At 38.2% G+C, this 24,431-nt stretch overlaps 1 protein-coding gene across 2 annotated transcripts in view; it reads right to left on the minus strand.

Moving 5' to 3' along the window:
• The window catches only part of INPP4B (inositol polyphosphate-4-phosphatase type II B), a 213,046-nt gene extending 193,380 nt beyond the window's left edge, over nucleotides 1-19,666 (minus strand). For both annotated transcript variants that reach the window (XM_014281287.3, XM_055728094.1), the window contains exons 1-2: nucleotides 19,475-19,666; nucleotides 17,739-17,783 (exon numbers count right to left, since the gene is read on the minus strand). In XM_014281287.3, coding sequence (XP_014136762.3) covers nucleotides 17,739-17,783; nucleotides 19,475-19,565 — 136 coding nt within the window. In that variant the 5' untranslated portion in view covers nucleotides 19,566-19,666. The remainder of the gene's footprint in view (nucleotides 1-17,738; nucleotides 17,784-19,474) is intronic.
• Nucleotides 19,667-24,431: the final 4,765 nt, after the last annotated feature.

The following is a 24,431-nucleotide window of genomic DNA, read 5'->3' on the forward strand; positions in this document are numbered from 1 at the left end:
ACAGGGCAGTCATCAGATGAAGCACAAAGAGATATATCTCTACGACATCTCTGCAAATACAGGTTGGGGGGGGGGGAGGGGGGCCGGGGCAGGAATCCCACTATACCAACAATATTAGCAATATTTACTGTAAGAAAGATCAATATGCTGTCCAGAAAAACCTCAATCATTAGCCACTTAATTTGCAGCTAAAAGAGCATGATTATCTAGGAGTCATTGAAATAAGATACACAAGTGCTGCTGGGGGAAAATGCTTTATGCTGATAGAGGGTAGGGATAAGTGATCATGCCCAGGAGTTGAGATGCCAGCTGCACTCATCATCCTATTTGCATATGAAGTGATAAATCTGGTTAGAATTACCACTGTGAAAATCGTAAGTAATCTATTTCAGAGTAAGTTCTGCCCACCCCTTGGTTTTGTAGTACTAAAGGAATTTTAAGATTTGTGTCTTTTGCGTTTTACTGAAAGCCTCATGCCGGACTAGGGCATTAAGCAGAGCACTTTCAAACTGCATACCCTTCTGCTTTCTCCAAGAAAGTAAAATAAATGCAAAGGCTTAGACTTAACTTTGCATTGCCATTACCAGCAGCAATAATAGCCATTTCCTGAGTGTGGGTTTCAATTCCTCTGACATGTTAGAGCAGGCCTATTTCATATTGCAACTTTGCTATTCAGCCTGGACAACCCCAGTTACTTACACAGTTTAGGTACAATAGATGCAAGAGCTGAATGGATCAACAAACAGCTCACAGGCATTGTATTTCCACTGCAGAAGTGAATGCACGGTTACATGTGTTAACCACCTCATCAGTGGTATTTACATTTAATCCATTTACAGTTAATCCATTGCTAAAGTCAGACAATCTGTTTCAGCACATTCACTGCTAACAGTCACACTCCTCCAGTTTTATTTACAATTGTGTATAACTGACTTTCACCATCTCTGTGTTCTAGGCTTAAGCTACACAATGGCAACAAGGTCACAGAAGTGAGTTTCTAGCTTTGCTCAGAACAGCTGGTTCCTTAAGTTACAAACTTCTCTTGATCAATATTTTTAAACTCCTTTAATCTGTGAAACTGTATCTGAGAATTTCTATCTTTTCCATGTACTTCTATATTTAGTCATAAAAATGTAATTCTTCCAAAACAGACTGCATTTCCTCACTGAGCACACCGTGCCTCTTGACAGCACATAGAATTCTGTCTTTCTGAGATGCTGCAGTAGTCTAGTGACAGCAAGACAGAGCTCTTGCTCTTGCTCTAGATTCTCAGTTATCCTCTTTACCTTCTGTCCAAAACTATTCTGCTCATGGCACCACCTATTAATAGTATTTATACCCTGACCTGAAGGTGACTTAAGTTGTCTGGTGAGAGAAATGAAGAAAGAAGAAGAGAAAAAATGAAAATAAATGCTTAAAGTCTTAAAAAAATCTTGCTGTACATCACTATACTCCAAAATTTATTCATATCAAAATGAATTTTGATTCCAAAGCTGTAATTTAGTTCGGTATTGTTAGTATTTTAGAATACCACAAAAGGGTTTACATCTCCTGGAAACAGAGCTAAAAAACATTTCTTCCTTTACCTCTTCCTAATATTGTCATATCAATTATCTAATAAAGATGCAAACACTGTAATTTCTTTCAAAGGCTTCTCACTATCCCAAAAATAGAGTGGTTGCAGGTTTAAGTATCAGGTGAAGAATTCAAAGACTAGCAAACGGTATACAGGCCTCCTTTTTCTCGTGACTGAGTTTCTTTACACTATAAGCTCACAGGAAACATCTAGAACCTCTAACAATTTGAGATTTTTATAAATAAAATATATTCTGCTGGTTCCTAACTTTGCCCACCTCTTCAAAAATAAATGTACAAAACCGCATCAGCAATACCACAGAAAGATGAAAAGAAACAAAAGTGCCAAGTCCCTCTCAAAGTTTTCAGTCTGCCACATCTGCTTTTATTCTAACAGCACACATTGCTTCCTTTGACATAAGCACTTACACACTGCTACACCAGTTGTCAAGCATTAAGTGGTTTTGATCCTCCGTGTGCAGTATTACTTTACAACACTGTAGAGACAGTCTTTGTCTCTAATATGTAAAGAAAATGCATCTGTTGCTCAGCCTTACTCCAAATCCATGTCATCATATACATCTTTACAACATACTTTCAGATTTGGTGAGGAAAGAAGCTTCCCTTGCAGAACTAAGGCAGGCAGTCAAGCAACACAGAGTCCAGCAACTACAGCAGACAACAAGGTTCAGATACAACCTGAAGGTTCTATACAACCTGAAATCCTTTAGGGTGCTTCTTTCACTGCAGTACAGCTGCTTTGAGCAGCTGTGAGCAGCTACTCTGGCGTCTGGGTGGAAGTCCAGCTACAGGAGCCCAGACATCAGCAAGGAGTGATCCATCCTGCTTCTTCAGCATGTCGTGCAGCCTGGAGAAGACTCCAGGGCCCCACAACTATGTTGTTATTACCACCCAAGCTAGCTAATGTTAATCCAGACCCACGTACATCTCAACAACAGTGCAGTTTTAGAACCTGCAATAAGGATGTCTCTTTCACGTAAACTTCTCTGGTGCCAGCTCTTTAATTATAAGCTAATTGATTATGTGGCCATAGCCATGTTGCCCATGAGACACTGCTAGTGAATGAAACTATTCATTTCTTCTTCAATTGAAAATATTACATAATGAAGGCAATCATGATGACGGTGCCAGGACAGGACGCAGTAGACAGCTATATTAACAACAGGAACTAACAAAAGAAAAGACTAATAGTTAGACTTGCAAGCAAAACTATTGCTCAGCCGCATAACTGAACAGCCTTTAAGATTCATTTGTCTGAGAAGAGTTGGTTTCCTCCCTTTACATATGCCAAGCACAGAGCCTTCAGCGAAGGGTGAAGAAGCAACGTGGTTTTGATCAACTGCACAGATTCATAAAAAAAACAACCAAAAACAAAGGCAGAAAGGTTTGACCACAGTAGTACTCTCCACGTGTAGTGCTCAAAAGAGGCAGAACGTGGCCTTTAAAAAAGGCAGGCAGGGTACTACCGAGCAGTGTGATTGCATTGTTTCTTTATTATCCCCTTCCCCAGTACTCTAAATGATAGTCTGATTCACAATTGGTTCTCATTGCACAGGGGCTTGTCAAATGTTGAAAATTACTTGTGAGTCCCTGTCGAAAAAGAGGGTTCTCTACAAAAAAATAGAAAGCAAAGCACTGTTCCTCCAATACGCCAGAGGTCATCTTTTAGCAAGGCAAAAGCCACGCTCATTCACATGCCTAAAAGGAAACCGGACTAAAATGTACTTCAAAGTCAAGGCAAAAAGCAGCAAAACATAGTTTTAATCAAAGGAGAAAATAGATTTGTGCAATCTAGGACAATCACTTTTAGCCCTGTAATGATTAAATTTCCTAGTCAGGAAATGCATGATAAATACCAAGTAATCTGCGTGAGCTATAGTTAAAAGGAGATGTTCTAATCTAGGTAAAACTTATCTGAAAAGGTGGCAATTCTGGATTAATACCTAAATTAGAGATCTAAGTAAGAGACAGTGCTTTACTCCTCAGGGGATTTTGAAACAGCCATTCTGACAAATAAAGAATACTTTAATAGCATGGGACCTGCATGAGATAACAAAGTATAACCCCTTTATAAGGAATTACATATATATATGTGTGTGTGTGTGTGCGCGCACGCGTATATATATGTTTCTTTTCACATAAACAACAGAGTCCAGAAATAACAAAAGCTCACAGATTAAGGGTTGTGTCAGAGGACAGGTTTCAAGGAATCCATCTCCCATGAGCATTTTGGATTCGTTTACTCACACATCCTGAAAAAAATAACCTTTACTCCTAAACTTCTCCAAAACGTACATCTCAACCATCAGCACTCTGTTGGTACAGACAAACAGCCTTTAAAAAAGTACAGTGTGACAAATAACCATACTGATGGTAGTTGTGCCACACTTAGATGTCACAAAGTAACTTTTTTAAGGCAGCATATACATTTGTATTTCCAGTTTCTTCAAAATCAAGAGCGAGCTCATCTCTCTAGGATACCGGCCTGACATTATTACTCTAAATTGTTAACTCACAGATTTACAGAAAGTCTGCAGCTTGTATTTTGAGACAGATCTAAAAAAGGGGGAGATGTTAATGAGCTCTACAGAGCAGTAGGGCCCACCATACTGCATGCTAAACCAGAAAGTTGAATTCTTGTATTACAAACAGACTGTCATTTCCAGCAGGAATTTCTTCAAAGGTCAAAGACTGCTATTTACAGGTTACAATACTATGTTTTAAACCGCCTTGTTTTTGATGTGTTGACACATATGTAAAGACATAGCTGACTTCTTGCCAGAGAAATCATTTTCAATTATTTGTACTCCTTCATACAAAGAAATATTACTTAAGGATTAAAGGGGGAAAAAAAACCCAACCAAAACCAAACCTTCATTTGCCTCCCTGGCAGATTTTAGATTTAAATCCAGAATGACCTGGGCATTGCTGCTCTTCATCTCACCGGGAGCATGTTCAGATCTCAGTTGAAAACAGTGCTAGTGCATTTTACCTTTTAAAGCAGTTCATTTACAATCCTACAATCATTTACAAGCCAACAATCCTCAGCTTCTCAGGTGTGAAAAAATCTGGTCTTCAAAGAATGCTAAGCCCAGATTCTTCTTAACTCATCATAATGAAATTCTGCATTCACTCAATCCCTCGGAAATCAATCTTAAATGCAGAAGGATTTCAGATTAAAGTGTCAGCTTATACTTCTTTTGAGCATTTCAACTATATTTCACAAGATAGGCATTTTAAAAATTTAGTTCAATTTATTTAATTTTTATTTCATATACCACGTAACACAAAAAAAGGTACAAAAAATATGGTTAAACACAATAATTGAAGTGTCCGTAACTGTACTAGAAAATTTATTATCTACAGGAGGTAGGGGTTAAACAATGAAGAAAAGCATTCTTCAGCATTTTGTTTGTTTTCAGCAAAGCTGTCATAAGCACCTCAGGTCAGTCTGCTTGTCATGCTGCATTCAGTGTCTTGTGGGATTTTGTGGTACTGCATTTTTGGAGAATTTCATTTTTTTTCAGGGCCTGCAGGCGAACCTAATTTTCAAGTCAAATCTCACCGCAGGACATCCATTTCAAAAGTTCCAAAAATAAGTACATCTATAACTAATGTGTTCAAAAGCGGAGGATGACTTCAGTCTTCTCTGCTAATTAAATGTTTTGCTTTTTATGGAATGTCTGTTTCCACATATGAGGATTAAAAAAAAAAAAAAGTTCATGGGGAAATGTTTTGTAACATGAAAGTATTACTGCAATTATTTCTATAGGCATATTTAGAGATGTATTTAACAACTGCCATTTGAAAGACAACTGTTCAGTTAACACAGTGTAGTACCATTACAGTCAAAAAAGTCAAGAGCTATCATGCTTTGAGTTACTTAAAAGTGTATCAATTACTATACTATTGGCCTTACAAAACATGAATTGTTTCGTGACTGTTTAGTCATTACCATTCCGCACAACAAGCATGAACTAATTTCATTACTACTGTAACCTGTAAATAATTTGCTTGCTTTTAGTCCCCCATATTATCTATTATCTACTCTTTGGGAATTTTAAGGTGACTATCTTCAAGGAGAAGGACACACAAGGAAAGAGATGCTAGGAACTCCCTAGAGAATTCTTCCTGAAGTGTTTTACAGACTGGGCTAAAGGTTAGAAAAGACCAACTGCAGAAAGTGACAGTAAAAAGTCGAGCGTAAACTCACAAAAAGACAGAGATGTCCATGAGTGGGTTTTCAACAGAATACTCTAAGCCTCCACACACCTGCTACCTAGTTTTGGAGGTATCTAAAGTCTCCAGGTAATTAAGCTTTCAACTCTAAAAGGCCCCTAGGTATCTGCAGGTTGGCTTCTGGGCACGTCCCAGTTGCCTCAGCCTTGAGAATGCTGAGCAGCTCTGAGCCCGTATCTGGCCCTGTCAGGGTTTGCAAACCACACACCTATCTTGACAGTCGCAGGCTGGCAGGCAGTGGCAGGGCACAGCTGCTAGTGCATGCTCTGCAAAAACATCACTGCTGATTTCCTTCCTAACAGACCCAGCAGGATGGCTGAAGGAGAAATGGGGCCAGTGCCCCTTTTAATTCAACAGAGCACTGTACCAGAAAGAGGTCAGATACAGGGCAGATCCACAGGTTTAGCATTCTGCCCACCTCTAACATAGCAGCTACAAATCACAAAAAGTTGCCAATTATTACACCAGAGAGCACGTACAAGCAGACACTGAAGTCTTCCTCTTGAAGCTGTCCCACCTTGTTTTTAAAAAAAGGAAGATTTACTGGCAGCAGGTGTAGAGGGAACAAAACGTAATTTTAAAACTAATTTCTACATTTTACATATATTATTTTACATTAAATTGTTGCTGAATATGGGTCACTGTCCACAGTCATTCCACAACTCAGGTCCACCACACTAGACAAAGGGCATTAATAACTAGTCATCCTCAGCTTGCTTTGTCTTCGACCCAAATTCTTTATTTGTAGAGAAAGGGGGAAGAGTTTCAATCCAGTGTAAAAGCATCCATTTCAATTTTATCCCTGGCCAACACCACTGCTGCAAATATATATCCAATAGCCATTACACTTTAAACTTCATTTTGCAATCATTCCCACTAGTAAGTCTTCCCTTTGAGAATATACAGAAAAAATTAAACAAAACTTTCCATGCAAATGTACACAAAAAAAACCCCATAAAAATGAGCACCAATAAGATATTATTCCAGGCCAAGAACATTAACAAAATTCTAATTCCACATTGGCTAAACTCTCTCCAGTCCTAACCCATTATTTGCCCAAAAAGCAAGGCAATTCAGGTCACTGTTTAGCGCGAGGTGCACTAAACACGCTAAAGTATTTAATAATAATGCAAGAGTGGAAATTCCCTAAAATATCTTGAGTCCACATAGATGGCAACAATTTTAAACAATCTAATTTCAAATAAATATGAGGGCTTATTTAGAGATCCTGAAGAATGTCTAGAACAAGGCAACAGGTATCTTACTATCAACATATGGTACAGAACATGACAGAAGTCCGTTGCAAACCAAATAGCAAGCTCTAAGAAGCCTCAAAAATCTGTCAGAAAGTTACACGACAGATCCCTGTGCCACAGATCACAGAGTTAAGTCTTGAGCTTATCGGGTCCAACCCCCTACTAAATCAGGGTCAGCTACAACAGGTTGCCCAGGACTGCATCCAGCTGGGTTTCAACCGTTTCAAATGATGGACACTTCACAACCTCCCTAGGTCACCTGTGTCAGCGTTTGACCACCCTCGCAGTAAAAAAGTCTCTGTGTGAGGGTTGTGTTCTGAGTGAATTTCATGTGTGTTTAACTTCAGTCCATAGTCTCTTGCTTTGTCACTGAGCATAGCTGAGAAGAGTCTGGCTCCCTCACCACCTTCAACCTCTCCCTCCAGGTATTTAGACACACAGATAAGATCCCCCTTGAGCCTTCTCTTCTCCAGGCTAAGCAGTCCAAGCTCTCTCAGCCTCTCCTCATATGAAGGATGCTCCAGTTCCTTAATAATCTCCAGTCTCTTAATCATAAATGTGACTTGTGGCATCCCAGCCGATTCCAGTAATTCCAGAATACAAGCTATTTCTCATACCTGCCTAGAAGAAATCCCAGAACTGTAAGGGGCATTGGTCAGCAGCAGAGAAAACTAAGATTTCAGCCCCTGAAGCACGAAACCAGGAATGGTAAAAATGTCTCTAAAGCAAACCAACTTATTGACATACACAGTTTCTTTTTTAAAGTAGAAATATTTTAAAATTTTAATCCTACCAGACATTGCAGTTTGGTGAAAAAAAGCTCTTCTTCCAGGAGCAGCAGTGTAGTTTTAAAAGATTTATGAAAAAGTAGTTTATGCTGAAAATATTCTGCAGACAGTGTATGCCGTCTATGCCTCCTTGAGCTGCACACAGCATGGTTAAGGAATTAAAAACAAAATATAAAAAAACCAATTACATCCTGAACAGTTAAAATGTCAGCTTCCTGGGAGGTAGGGAAAGGTTGGAAGAAGGCAGCAGTGCCAGGACCGCCATCCAAATCTCTGCTGTAGGTGAGAAGTTCTTACAGAGCTTTCTGTAAGAACAAAGGAATAACTCATCTTTACTTGGCTTCTTGCTCTCTGTGTATAAATATCTGCACCAGAAATTACTCTCACTCAATAAGGATCTAAATAGTCCTCTTCATTCAGACCAGTTTCCTGGATCTACAGAAGAATCAGTTACGGATTCATTATTTATCAGGTAAGCACAAAGCCATCAGGTCATGTAAGATCTGTACCTGTGGACATGCTGGTAATGCAACAGGAGAGTGGGCTCAGTGCCAGTCTCCTTTAGGAAGATGCTGCCCATAAAAACTCCTTCCCTAGCAGAGAACTGCCCGGTAAGCCATTGTTCTCCCCTTCCCAGCTCAGCCACTGAACTCATACATACCTCTGCCGCTTGCTCTATACCATGTGTACATACACACACACATGCTCTCCCCCTCCAATGAAGTCTCACAGTATGAGATCTGAGAGACCTGTGAGACCTACATGGGAGGCATGCCAGGGAACCCGAAGAGAATCATGTGAGAGAATGAGGTTCAAAAACCAAACTGGAAAGAGCACATACATTGGCAAGACACATCGGAGAAAGCATGCACAGTACACAGTAGAAGGTGTGTTTTGGGGGAAAAGCAGGAAGAGAAAAATAATGAGGAAAAAAAAGCAGCAGAATGTGCCAAAAATAACTTCTTTCTAACTTAATGATCTTTAATCCTACATTCCTATGAACTAGCTTAAAAATACCCTGGAAACAAGTTCTCAGCTTCATCAGAATAATTTAAAAGTTTATGTCACATTCATCAGCAGACCCAATTCTTTAGAAGCCAAGCATTATGCTTGTAAAAATACCGAGTTGTTTGGGGTTTTTTAATATCTGTGTGAGAAAAATTAGTAAGATATACCAATTGTGACAGAATTGCATTAAATCTCTGCCTACATCTATAAATTCTTGAGTAACTCTGGATCCCTTTTCCTATGTAACTTTCCGTAAGACAAGTTACCATAAAGGCCTCTGACTGCTTTGAGTATTTTACGTCAGAAACTAGAACTAGTTCAGGCAGGGTAGCACGAGTATCTTCACTGGTAAGGAATAAGGTAGATGAACCCATGCTAAAACAGCTGTTGAAATTAATTTGCTTCCATTACCCAGCCTCACGGGGGCACTGAACTAGCACCAAACCTCACAGAAAACATTACAGTTTTCAGCATAGACACAACCATATCCCTTGGAGATTTTGCATAGAAGGAATTTTGCAAACATGAGACAACATTTACAGAGTCTGAGATAAATGTGAAGCAGACACAAAAGTATCATTTTCAATATCAAGAAGAAACCGATTTTACTAAAAAGCCTACCAATTTTATTGAAGATTTGCAGAAGAAAGGTTCTTCCCAGTCTGTGCCTCCTTTTTCCGTAGTCTTGTAAATGCAGCAGTTTTCTAACTCTGACAAGACTTCAGAATTTGTACATTTGTGACAGAATTAATCCTATTATCTGCTTCATCACTTGAGAACTAAGATGATAAAACCATGTTATTCAGAACTGTTAAATTCCAAAAACCCCTTTCAACTGTTAAATAGCTTTTCAAATTCAGGTATCTACGAACTCCTCTCTAAACACATTAGCCATAGCTATTCAAAATTTATCTCCAGATAAGCGTTTATATCAAAACATGCGAGAGTCACTGTGAGAATCTTTATTCTATTAGATTTGAAAGATTCCCTTAGTCACAGCCCTGAATTATACACGCTTGTATTTACAAGGCTGTCATCCACTATCTCCTGGTAGTTCAAACACAATTATTTTTTTTCTTAAAAGCAAAAGCTTCCAGAAACAGAAGATACATAAATTTCATAGAACAGAATGGAAGAAAACTGACTGAAACCCAGTTTGCACCTGGGTTTTCTAATGTTGATACCCCAACACATCCTCATGCTACTAACTACTCACATCAGTATGTCAGTGGATTCCTCTATCATACTGGAATATGCTCAATCAGTAATGATTTACTCCCTCATGCTGGTTCATCATGTGCTCTGACTCACTTCTGAGCAAATAAACATCCCTGCATTTAATGAGCCCACCATGGCAACTCACTGCTACATAGTGCAGCGTAATGCAAAATTTTAATCTCTGTAACTTACACAGAAATGGAATTTACAAAAGTCAAAGCTGTTTAATGAATATCATTATGTAGCAATGGATGCCGACAAGTCGAAAATATTTCTGTGACTACTTTCATCAAGAATTACTTCTTACTGACACAGAAACTAAGTAGACAACTCACACAATTAAAAATGAGTAACGCTATACTAGATATAATGTGTTGTCAGCAATTAAACAAATTTTCATATATATGAACTACATACATAGGCTAGATATCTATGTAACTATGTATGGATACATAGATATTCTACAAAGAACTGTATTTTCTCTGTAAAGTATATTATAGTAGAAAGAAAAATTTTCAGATTCTCTCAAGATGCAAGAAGAAAGCAGAACACTATCTGAACATCTTCCGAAGTTGCATTACTGGGGTTTTTTGAGTCCTTGCATATTCAACGATACAATTAGTACAGATTAATATTTAAGGTTCGTGACAGCATGCTGCTTCTCTAGCTGCAATGCAAATGAAGACAATCCCTGCCCTAAAGGGATTGAAGGATAGATTTCTAAAATTACAGTAGTGCCTACAGATACAGATTTGAAAATCCGGCCTACTTCTCCAGGACTCAAAACCAGCATATCTGGAAAAAAACTGAATAAGGATATGAGTTTTTCAAAGGACTCTGGTCTTGAGCTTTTTGGAGTCTTGGCAAATCCATCCTCAAATTACTTTTCAGCAGTGTTCACGTGACACCTGCATATAATAAAGCAAGCTTACTATGAACAACACAGAATACAGAAGCATGGTAACAAAAACTTACTCTCCTCAGGGCTCACTAAATTCAACATCACTTAACTCTAGGTGATCCCACTTATCAGTTCGCTCGATGTGCATTATCCTGTTCCATCATCAAACACTGTCAAAAAGAGAGATGACAGCATGACATGAAAGGTGATGGGCACTCACTTTATTAGAACAGTTTTGGAAGACAGTTTCACTTTTTGACTTAACCACACTGAAACCAACTGAAGTTAGCTCAAGTTTATCTGCATAAGGTGAGGGAAAAAGGAAACTCCTCTAGGAGTTAGTTCAAAACCATAAGTCCTAAGTCAGAACGACTCAAAACATGACAACACGGTCTGTTAGACTGGGCTTGAAATTGCTACCTTTTTGGGAAGATCCTTTCTGTCAAAAAAACCCCTTCACCCTAGCAACATTAAGTTGCTAAGAATAAAATGCATTTACAGCATCTTATGCTGCTGTGCAAAAGTCTCAAAACAGGCAGAACCCAAATAAAGTCGTGGTTTAAGCCCGGCCGGCAGCCAAGTACCACGCAGCCGCTTGCTCACTCCCCCACACCCAGACGGATGGGGAGGAGAATCGGAAAGGTATGTAAAACTCAGGGGTTGAGAGAAGAACAATTTAATAGGTAAAGCAAAAGCCACGCACACATGCAAAGCAAAGCAAGGAATTCATTCACCGCTTCCCATGGGCAGGCAGGTGCTCAGCCATCCCCAGGACAGCAGGGCTCTGTCACACATAACGGTTACCTGGGAAGACACACGCCATAATGCCAAATGTCCCCACCTTCCTTCTTCTTCCCTCAGTTTGTATACTCAGCATGACATCATATGGTATGGAATACCTCTTTGACTAGCTTGGGTCAGCTGTCCTGGCTGTGTCCCCTCCCAATTTCCTGCGCCCCCCCAGCCCTCTGGCTGGCAGGGCCCAAGGAACTGAAAAGTCCTTGATTTAGTATAAACATCACCCAGCAACATCTAAAACCATCAGTGTCCTATCAACATTGATCTCACATCAGAGCCAAAATACAGCACTGTACTAACTACTAAGAAGAAAATTAACTCTATCCCAGCTGAAACCAGGACAAGTAGATATCAGAAGAAAAAAGAGCATTCTTTCTAATCACAATACCTTTTTGACTTCCTTAATTTATTCTGTCCTATTTAACTTGTCTTACATCTATTTTCTGTTGTCATTGGACAGAAACAGCATCTAATATACATCAGTAAAACCAGGAAAAAACCTGACTAGCTAGCTCGGTGGAAGATGGAATTTGTGTGGGACCAGATCAAATTCATGTAAAAATCAGCAAAGTATTTCCACAAGAAAGGGTGAAATGTAAAAGTAAAATAAAATCAAGAAAGCACAGACCCACCCTTCATTTGTATATTTTTGCTAATGTTCCTAAACATGGCGAATGCTTAAATTTTTTTGAGGGATAAATGCCCTTCAGCATGAAGCAACACACCATTTGATTCATGGAGAAACGATCACTCTTCTTAAATTTAACAGAAGTGTGATGATGACTTTTTTTTGTTTGTTTTTTTAATTTGGCTAACACAACAAAGTATCGGTTATCCATCACCTTGTAACATGATGTATCAGAAGGATAACCAAGTTACATGGGAGAATTCTGCTCCTCACTCTTCTAGGAACAGCTGCTGCTGAAAAAGCTCCAGATTATGTTTTAGAATTGGAAAAATCATTCAGTCATGGTCTTTGAGCAGCATCAATATACCATTTAGGTTCAGTATGCAGAGTTAAATCTGCTTCAAGAGCTTTTCCAAGGGTTGCCATCACAGTATTACTCTGGGAAAAAGATGACAGTGAAGAATAAAAACTTCTGCATTTATAGCTCTTGCATCAACTCACTACTTGGTAAAATGAAAAAATAAATACCCTAAAAACTTCCATTTTTAATTCTTTCAACTACTTGGTGAAGTTTTCTATGAATCATGCACTATTTAATGAGATTTTGTAGAAGGATATAACCATGATATTTACATTATTCTATACCCTGAAAAGCACCTAGAGGTTATGCACCGATAGGACAGTCCAGCAGACTTCACCGCCCTAACATAATTTCTCAAGAAACTGAAAGCTTTTGGAAATGCTTGACAGGTGCTTTCATTAAAATTAGTACTTGAATATGCCTACACGTGCAGAGATATTCCTTTCTATACAGTTATCTAGATGATTAAACTACACCCACAACTGCAGTATCCTTTGTTCTCCCTTCACAACTCTAAGCAATTAGACAAATTCAAAAAAACATCAAAATGTGTCAAAATGAATTCTACTGGTCATTGAGGGAGTAAAAAACTTTCCTTTTAGACTATTTCTCCATATTAACTTCACGTTTATTATGGAGTTCATGTTCAAGCACCTTGACTACCAACTGTGCCTTCTGCCCTGCTCCCTCATTTTTCTGACTATTGAGTTTTCCTGTGTTGCTTTGTCAGTTCATCATCAACTAAATGCAAATACCTTTAGAGGTGCAAGGTCTTAAAAACTTCACAATAATGCTCACCAATATGCATAATAAAATTTATTTCCTATAATTATTATGTAATACTTCAGCTAAGTTCACATATCACAAACTACACTGAAATCAATGTGAAGTCAGGCACCTACACCATAATTAGTTACATCTGGGACTCATGGGCTGGGATATTTAAAGCAGCAACCCAAGAATAGTAACTCCAAAATAATCATCTACGAAAGAGTTAACCCCGTGTGCTTTGAAGTCACAGGAAAGTTTCTTATCAGCTTCACTGTTTGTTAGACTGGTTTGTTCTTTAGGCCCAGGGTCTGTTTTTAGTCCTTTTCCTCTGTTCCTCTTCTCTACTCTTCACTCTGCACAGACTGACATGTGCTACCTCCTCATGCTTCATAAAACACCATGAAGAACAGAATGACTTGAAACACCAAACAACAAGATAAAGTTTGAAAAGCAAAACTTCCCAACACTTACAGTGTTCAAACCCCAGCCATATTCTCAAAGAGTCCTCAGGAATATAAAAATCAAACATCTTAGTCTAATGGGTGCTCTGACTCCAAAATAAGGAATGTTAAAAGATCAGGTATGCTCCCAAAAATGCTGAGTATATTGCAGTGGAAAGCTAGAATACAGACATTTCATCATTTGCTGTAACTTCAGGAGGCAGGGAAGGGGAAGAAAACCCCCACCAAACCCAAAACACTTCACTGAACTTTAAAATAAAATAAAAAGAAGGCAGTGTTTTTGACATTTTATGAAGAGAACGCTTTCAAGAGTATTCTGGATATAGAATGCAGCAAGTTAGCTATCACAAAAGAATACCAGCACCTAGCAACACTTTTTAATAATATTATTCCAAAATGTATTTATCACACCTTCAAACATCGAAGAACAATGTTTAGATATACTGTCCTAAAAACACCTCATATATTAGGCAGCACCCAAAAATTATCAAAAAGCTATATTATGGTTTAGCTACTGGACAGTTCAATTTCTGGCTGTTATTTATTGACCAACTAGTGACAGAAGAGTTACAAAGTACAATTACGTGATAACTGACTGTTTTTTAGTAGTTAAAACATATATATCAACTGACAAAAGCAAATGTCTATTTACATACATATATGTTACTTATCAAATATAATATTGTTGTTATATTGCATATTAATAATATCACAGATAGAAGCCATTCTTTCAAGGCTAGAGAGCAGTTTTATAGGTTATTAACTGTTATATTTGCCTTCCAAATTCTAAATGCCAAAGACCAGCCTAATCAAGCTGAAACAACTCTACAGAGCCCTAAGATTTGGTTACCTAAGTTAAGCACACATCACAGCAGTACGCTTGCTTGCAGCAAATCTCTCACTCATCCCTACTTACCATGCTTTGTTTCACCTCACAGAAAGGTCTTCAAAATCACTGATTAGCTAAAGCTAATGCCAAGTCTTTAATTTGACATAAATCAAGCCTTCAAAAGGTGAGATCAGCCAACCAGCGTCCTTGGCCTGCCAGCAGCCAAGGGGCAGCTATCTGGCTCAGCTGGCCTGGCAAGGCAGTGCATGTTTCCCAGATGCACAGACCAGCCTGTCAGAGAGAGTCCCTTCCAGCCCTCTGAATAACTAGGTGAACAGCACAAAAGGCATCTTGACTGGCTGCCTTTGTGACAGGTATTTTAACCGGTTGGTTGGGCCAAGCAGCACACACAGCCTTCCCAGATAAATCGTTCTCATCTCACTCACCAGCAAGAGGTGTGTGCTGCATGTGTGTACACTTGTACATGTATGAGTAGCACAGTGGTGGTGAGTGGGGTTGCTGGAGCTAGGAAGTATTGGCATGTGTATGTTGATATTCCAGTAAGAAGGAGAACTGTCATAATAAAATGGAAGTCTTCCATGGATGACTTAGTCACTGAAGGTATATTTCCCTCATGCAAATGTTTTATGCTTAAATATTTAGTAGTGTTTTAGGATCCAGACACTAAGAATCAGCTTTACATAGCTGTCTGTGCTGACAAATATCCCTAACTTACAACTGGGCAGGAACACCAGTCAAAAACAAGAGGTTTACACTGTTAGTCTTGTTACCTGAGCACCAGAAGTCAATGTATAAGATCATTCACAGAGCTGCAATGACTCAATCAATAATGCCGCAGAACAAGCCACAGAACATAAATTCCAACTAGAAACAACCAAAAGCAAAATGCAAATACTGACACCGTGAGTGAACAGAGCTCCATCCAGCATGAGCCTAAAGAAGTCTGGGAATGGCTTTACATTGTTTTTAGGCTTCTACCTGCTGGGGCACATTTATCACTGAAAGCAACTTCTCCTGAAGTATGGCTCATCTAATTTGCAGTCACTGCCTGTAGCACCTTTCTCCCCGTCCTACACCACACCAGGGTCATTCTGGGAGTTTGTTACTGCTGGAGCATAGCATTTACTAGCTATGCCCAAATACTACAGTTACATCACCTATAAAACGCATATAGAAAGGCACAGAAAAGTTAAAATGGTTCTTCACAATTATTATAGTATGATAATTCCCCAAGACAGAACAAGGCCTTTCTTCCATGCCAACATTTAACAATTTCAGTAGAAACAGTCCCTACAGAAAAAAAAAAAAAAATTCCACTACTCAAACAAGCTTTTGTAATGCTATAATTGTCTAGTTTTTATAAGGCATACAGTAAAGCTACCCAGATGTAATTAAGGGAATCTAAAAATTATTGTATCAGACAGAACTGCATCTGCCCCAAAGGACACAGTTTTAGGGTATCAGCTTTTAAGTCAGCACAGTTACAGCAGTGCATAAGCCAAGTGTAACCCAGTTCAAAGGACAAGGCCAGGAAACAGGCTGCCGTGATGGAATGAGCAGGACAAGAACCTGCATGCATGTCACTGACAGCATCTTGTTTGCTTGGGGCAGGGGGTGGGGGGGGGTGGGGGAGGCGTTCTGAGGGACATTTGTTCATGGATAATTTAAATACCCCAACTAGTGCAGTCTGATTGTTTTTTATATAATGCCCTGCTTACAAATGTCTCTCCCTCATCATCTCTCTCACATACGGACACGCTTTTGCAATGGATGTTTTAAAGTGTTTCTATCAGAGTAAATATAACAGATACTGAATGGCACTGAGTAAAGTTTGTCAGTGTAGATACAATGAGATGCATATTAGCAGGCTACACAAATGCAAAAATCATAACAAATTCAACAAGTTTTAGTTATTTCAGAATGTACGCAGCATAGAGCATCAGAAATTTCCAAAGACACATTATTTGCAACTGTGTTATTTTATTGTATACAGAAGCTGGGAATAATTAGAACCATTTAGGTTGGAAAAGACCCTAAAGATCATAGAGTCCAACCATTAATCAACTAAATGTAGCTATTACTCTGATTTCTGATATGGAATTACTGTATTTAGTGCTTCTACAGCAAATAATTATTTCATTTACTATTTCAAAAGCATCACAGATTTTGTGCTGAATGAGCAATGACAAAGTTGACAATTTCCCCTTCTTTCCCCTTCTAAATGCTACAGTTTGGGTTGTAAATATTGTGCACCTTTATCTTGTATTACAAGTACACGATAAATTAGCTTGCTTGACTTACTGAGCAATCTTAATTATGCTGTACAGGTCTGAACAAAGGGAGGCTTGAGCTGATATAACACCTGAAAAAGCTCTCATATTGTATGCTATGGTAATATATAGTTTTCATGTACTAGTATACTAAGTATAAAAAGAGAAAATCAGGTATACATTTATATTGACTCCTTCCTACAAAATAATAATCAATACATTTCAATAGAAGTTTGTTCTAAACAGATAGGACTTTTATCTAAATAAAATACATTTTTAAAAACTACATCTTAAGTTTCTTGTCCCAAATAAGTAATACTTCATAAACAACATTCACAAAGCTAGCGGGCAGATATTTAGCTTGGTAGAGCAGCATAGCATTAGAGAACTCAATAGATCTTTAGATAGTTCAACCACTTAAGAATCTAAAGTCAGCATTTCAAAGACATGCGTGGCTACCTCTCCTATCTAAAGGAACCAGGGTTGTTCTGATCCTTTTAAACAGGTAACAGTTACATTGTATGACACTATATATATAAACTTTTCACACAAACAAGCCATTGCAATGCCAAGAAGTCAAAATTGTATCTTACCAAGACTGAACTCCAGCTTTGGCTCATTTGCAATTCTCTGAATACCTTTTAAGGTTAAGAAAAAGAAAAAATATTAGAAATAATATCCTAAAAAAATGTATTTTCAATACATAGTAAAACTTTCACTGGGGTAATTCATACCTCTAGCTACCTGCCATTGCCACTGGAATAACATTTTATGTTACAAACCTATAGTGAAAGAGACCTTTGCATGAAACTCTTGCCTGAAAACAAAGAGTACTTTTGAAGAAGACTTCTTTCTTGTTAATAGAAACATTCTGTTGCTGGGGAAGGAAACTAAGGGGGGAAAAAACCACCCCAATTTTTCATGTATGAGTACTCATAAGATTTTCACAACACCTAACTATTATCTGTTGGAAAAATATTAAATCTAATAACACATTTTTAAGTAGGTATGTCATCACATTAAAATAGAAACAAAAAACTGTTCTATGAAACTACATAAATCAGGTTAATACAGTAAAATATATCACCATATCATTGACCTACATATAAATTGTAATGTGACAAACCAACTTCTTTTTATTGGAAAATAGCCCATGAATTCCTTTTCTCATATACCAACGACAATAAGAACATTTTAATTCTTTCCATTACGGAATTATGTTCTAGTGCATATTTTACTGCAAAGGACAGTATTTTCTTATTGTACTAGGATAAAGGAGTGAACCACAGAGCTGCAACAAGAGAATCATAGGAAGGATAGTTAAATAATACTGAGTTGTTCACTTGCAGAAAGTAATTGCATCACAACTACAGTATCAATGAACCTTAGTGAAATTAGACAGTCTTTTTTAGACATTTACGCATTGTTTTCAGTGAATGGTATTAAGTATTTGCCAGGATTAAAGAAATTAGTCAGATGGGAAGGACCAAGTTAGTATATGAACAGAAATGCAAGATTTTTTAAATTAATAATAATAATAATAAACCATGAAAATTTATAGCTGTTGTGGTCCACAAAAACCTGATGTTGCTGAATAGGTCTAGTTTCACACTGTTCTCATTACTGTAGCTAACCATTCAAATCTGTGCAAGGAAAATTACAGCTGCAGGGCTCAGAAAGGCCTTGGTCAGTAAGACGTAAATAAGTTGTGGGGTTTTTTTAGTGAAGTTATAAGAAATGTCCAGGTTGAATTCTGCCACTAGCAGAGATGGCATATTGATCTGGAACACCTTTATGTATATGCTGGATACAGACTGGATTAAGTAACTGGGCACCTGAAATACAGTGCCCAAACTCCAGCGCACTAAACATGACTCAACATAGAGCTGCGTTGCTTTCAAATCCCCAGAGTGCTTCTATATCACAATGAACAAACTTGTGATACTAATTTAAGTATCACTTAAGCTTTATGCATTTATCAAAGTTATTAAACTATATTTTAAACAGTAGTCTATATAGGACATAAAAGAGGAAAATAATTTTTTCCAACTATATGATTTCTAAGTCTTATGAAGAAAATATCAGAGACAAAAAGTCAGAAACACAGTAATCACACATTTGTTCCCCTGAAGTTTATCTGTATAAATCAAAATAGGTATCAGGTAATGATATTTAAAGACAATTTTAATCAGTTTACTTCCTTTACAACTGCCCTTTCTCAAGCAACAAGGCAAACAGCATTATGTACCGTTTGTGACACCATCTGTACTGCTACAGAGTGTAGGCCATCTTTATTGTATCCCCCAACAAAATGAGTATATGCACTTACTTGTAAACTGTGGCTCTCCTAGACTGTCTACTTGGGATGAAGGAAGAAACTGCCGTGCTTCATCTGATGATCTCTCCTCTCTGATTTCCATGATCAGCCTCCGGAGCTGCTGAATTTTATTCTGCAAACCTTCAGAGTTTGCTTCTCCCAGTGCCACAACCCAAAACTGACAATCTGGCTTTGATGCAGCTTCAAGGTTCTCCACCCTGAAACTCTGCGCTCAGAAAACACAAACACAGTTTTTAGCAACTCAGGTTCAAAAGGGACATTACAAAAATACTGATGTCACATACAATTAACACCACCACTCTCACATTTTATTTTTTTTTTCATGGTCACAAAACCATGCAACCCATCCACCTCTTGAATCAAAACCCCAGTTCTTTCATACTCAGGTCAGTACAAAGTCTATCCACAGAGTGGTTCCAAAAGCAATTAACATATTGCTAAACTAGGTGGCAGAATCAAACTGAAATGGGAAATCCTTGTTCAGCACACATTCTGCAGCCTAGCAGGAGCTATCAGAGCTGCTAACTTGGACAAGAATTTGATTTAGCAGGGGCAGCAGACATGGTTCTGATGGATTGTGGGATTCACCAGAAGGGCTGTGTCACTAATTTCTTCTATTAGAGCTCTCCTTTATGCTCATCCTCTCATTCATCCTTGCCAGAATACTGCTCACCAACACATACAGATAATTTAGCATGACATAGCTCCTCTGTGAAGACTCAACAGGTTGTATGAGGGAGCTTCTGACCTCATTACTATCCACATGTCATTTGCTGTTCTGCCTGAAGTCTAATTGTTAAATGATCACATTTTCTAAGAACAAAAGAAAAGGAAAAAAAAAAGGAGGAAAAGAAAAAGCTGAAGCTCCCAAGGAATCCAGCTAAGTAGCAAGGCTCAGCTATTTGATTCAGATTAGCACAGGAAGAAAAAAACCCACATCTTAGGCATTTAAAATTCTGCAGTATAGATGGCTTCACAGAGTCACAAATTTAATGTGACGTTTAGTGCAACACACACTGAGAACAACAAACTGTGAAAGAAAGAAAAATCAATGCTTCTTTAAAAGAAGTTACCAACTGATTTAGAAACATAAAACTCTATATACCTGTGCTATTGTATTAGTAAGGACTGAAGTATTTGGCTGGACATCAAAATAGTTTTGACCTAAATAAGCCATAGATCATACTCCTGGATAAAACAGAACAATTAAATGTTTTCATCCTTAGTTTGAAAAACCCAAACAACAGAAAAGTTTTTCAATACAAGGTGAACTTAAATTCCCTTTTACTAACTTCAGTACCTAACCTTGGGCACGCACTTACATGTTATTCTAAACCCATTTGCACTTCATAAACTGAGCATCTGCCACTTACGATTAACTCTGCTTTTATTGTTGCGGGGGGGACAAAACATGCAAACCTCAAGTCTGGAAGCCTCTTAAAACTGTACTGGCACAAATCCCTGTAGAGGTGGGACAGGTTTTTTGTCTGGGGGTGGATCTATGGAAATCTAACTGTGTGGCTGCAGCTGCTGCTAAGAAAGCTGGATAAGATTTCACATACCAGTTGGACTAGAGAATTCATGAGGAAAGACTGGAAAGAAGAGCAGAAAGTAGGGGAATGTTTTTCTGGCTCCACAGGCAATTTAAGAAGTACTAATAAGGATTCAAACTCTTGCCTCTAGCCCTGGCTCAATCAGAAAACAAGGTGTTCAGTTCTTGAGACAAGAATATCCAAAATCTGGAGGGAGCTGAAGATGTTCATCAGATCCTTCTTTACACACAAAATATGTACTTGAGTGACCAAACCTGAACGAGCTGAGCTTTACTGTTCGTTCACCTGTAAGCTCTCACGTGATTTGCTACTGCATCTGAGCCATGAGGGCAGTAACCTTCAAAAAGACTGGTAATTAGAAGAGCTGATAACTTTTCTGCCACTCTGGTAAAGTCTGAAACAGCATAGTGATCTACTCCCCTCTGTCACTGATCTCAGATATTCAGAAGTTTGGTTTTATTTTGTAGTATTTTAGAGCTACCAGTGGAAAAAGGAAAGGGGAAAAAAAAAGAAATAAAAAAAAAAAGAAGAGGTGCATATTAAACCAGCATTAAGACCAGCATTCATTCTAATAAAATTTAAAAAAATATTTACAGGCATGCAAAACACCTGCTTATACCATTCAGCCTTTAAAACCACAGATAATTTTAATAACAGCAGTTTGGCTATCCAAGATACCATAGCTAAGGAAAGACTGTCAGACAAACAAGACAATACTTAACCACCAAAATACAAATATATGAAAGTGTTCTTTTCTTCTTCCTCCTTATTTTTAAATAGGAACAGTAATCTCGTCTTGAAATATCCTACCGCTAGCTAGAGAAAAAACATCTGCTTTGGGAGGAAATCAATGGCTTGCAATTGAAATCATGCTATTTATATTTACCTCTTAGCTGTGGAAATCAGACTGGCATGCACAAAAGGCACACTGAATCACCCTTAAATGCATGGAACCAAAAATGTATAGTGAAATGCAGCAGGAGTGGGCATAATTCACTGTATTCTGATCTAACAGGTGCCAATTTTGAGATCTGGAAGTTCATTCTGACCTATCACTTCAAAACACTACAGTCTGCTATATTTAGATCTTTGGAGTACACTGACAGCTAAGTTAAATCCTGAGAGTCATACAAGGATACCTGAAAAATATTCATCACTGCAAAAGTAGAAAGCTTTGTTATGCAAATTCAATGGTTAGTAAGTTAAGTATTTCCCATACTGTTTCAATGCATGTAACATTTATGTACAACAAGTTTAGATAATAGAAGAAACACAAACAATGTCCAAAATGCACATTGCTAAAATGTCTGTTGCCATAAAGAAGCACATAGGTTTATTCATGTAACAAAGATCATAATCTCTGCTCTTCCAAGGCTATTTATTTTAGATCAGCTGCATACAGTAAACCCTAACAAGCTCAGACACTGAATTCCAAGTTTCAGTAAGGAAACAAAACTTAGCTGAAATGAGTTTTTCTGAAAATAAAACTCCCAGACCCAGAAATGTAACCACGGCCTTAAATGAGTGGTGGACATATCAGCAGAATTAGATTTGTATTGAAACATCCTGAACACAGGAGTATTTCATGGGTGGACAAAAGCACTTTTTACTTTGCAGTTAAGGAGTTAGTGTAGAAAATACAAGTACACAAGCATCCTCTGTTATGCAGTTTTTGCTGACACGAGTTACCACAATTTATTTTTGGAAAAAAATCCCTACCTTTTGAGAACATTTACTACTGACTTCAACAAGAGCAGTTCTTTATCTGGTATGCACTCCTAGTTTTACCATTATGATGTATTTTTTGAATAAGAGAACACGTAAGATTTAAGAACATACAACACTAAAAAATTTTCTATCTACATGGGAATAAGCAATAGCAGAACAGAAACCTTAGTGCTGGACATCCCTGGTGGGGTTTTGAGTTCAGTGGCATAAACCCAGGGAAGACATTCACACAGTTGAACACAATGGTTTTCTTTGCAAAACAAACATTCAACTTACTAGCTCTAAATTCAAAGCAAAATGGTATATAGTGCTATCTTTATCTCTTTCTCTTCTGGAACTGAAGAAGGTCTACATAGCTACAAGAACCAACATAGGACCTTTCGATAGCTTGCATAAACACGCACAAAAAACCGCACCAAAACAGAAAGGGAAAGATTGTGACTGTTATCAGGCACTGGGATATTAAGGTAACCTAAAGTTACCTGATAGTGTTTGTCCTGACAGTAGATTTGTAGATATCCAATTAAAATCACTATCTAAATCAACATTTTACAAAGCTTTGTCCTCAGCTTTTCCTAAGATAACTAGTTTATTTCCTGGAACCTAGCAGAGTGCTTAAAAGCAGGAGTACTGCTACTGTACTACTTAGAATCACAGAATCATTTAGACTGGAAAAGACCTTTAAGATGATAAAGTCCAACTGTTAACCCTGGAATGCCTATTTAAGTTATTACAAGAAGCAAATCTAAAAACTTACGAAATCAGACATACTCTTCATATTTGCCATTAAACACTAGTCTGAAATTGCAATAAATAACCTGCTATCAAAATGATTCTTCTCATTTCTCTACACTGTTAGTTCAGTTACGAATGTTCAATTGATAACAAATTAATGGCCACAGCTACTAGCATCAGTGGGGTGTGGGGAGGGCAAATATTAATAATTTTAATGCACAAATTGGTCTCTAAATGTTAGCACTGACATTTGGATAATGCAACTGGCACTTGGATAATGGTGCAAAAGCAAGCCAACACGGAGGCACCACTGGTGAAATCTGGGGGAACAGGTTCTGTAGCAGAGCATGCTGTGTTGCTCTAGAGCAGGGGCATGTAGCGCTTGGGACTGTATCAACTCACACCCACTTGGCCAGTAGCGTTGCTATACACACATTCTGAAGGAAAGTTTTGTGGTCTAGAAGCTGCCCCACTTTTACAATGTATAACTGTGTCCAAACCCTTGACTTTCCATCCCTTGACATACAAAGTGGGCAGAAATAGACATCACTTACATTAACATTATGGAAAGCTAATGCGGTCCAGTGGCTATACCAGCATGTTTCAGACACCTTAAGTGGAGATTCCTCACTAGCAGGTGCTTAGAGGCCCTTCCAGCAGCTTGCCCACCTTGCTGCTTTTCCTTATTTCAATAGCAGACACCCAGTTAGAAGCAAGAACTGAGGAAGCAGGTAGTGGAAAGCAAACATATCTATCCATAGAGCCTTTTCTGATCAGGACCCTATTCGCCAACAGTTCTTTTACTGAAGCATGATCTCAACAAGACTTTCTCCCACAGAAGCCAGCATAGAAAGTTACAGTCCTACAGAACTTCTGCAGCTCAAATAAAGAGTTCAACCTCCCCTGCTCAAACAGGGCTGCTGTCGAATAAG

The sequence above is a fragment of the Falco cherrug genome, chromosome 1, assembly GCF_023634085.1.
Source record: "Falco cherrug isolate bFalChe1 chromosome 1, bFalChe1.pri, whole genome shotgun sequence".
Taxonomy (NCBI): domain Eukaryota; kingdom Metazoa; phylum Chordata; class Aves; order Falconiformes; family Falconidae; genus Falco; species Falco cherrug.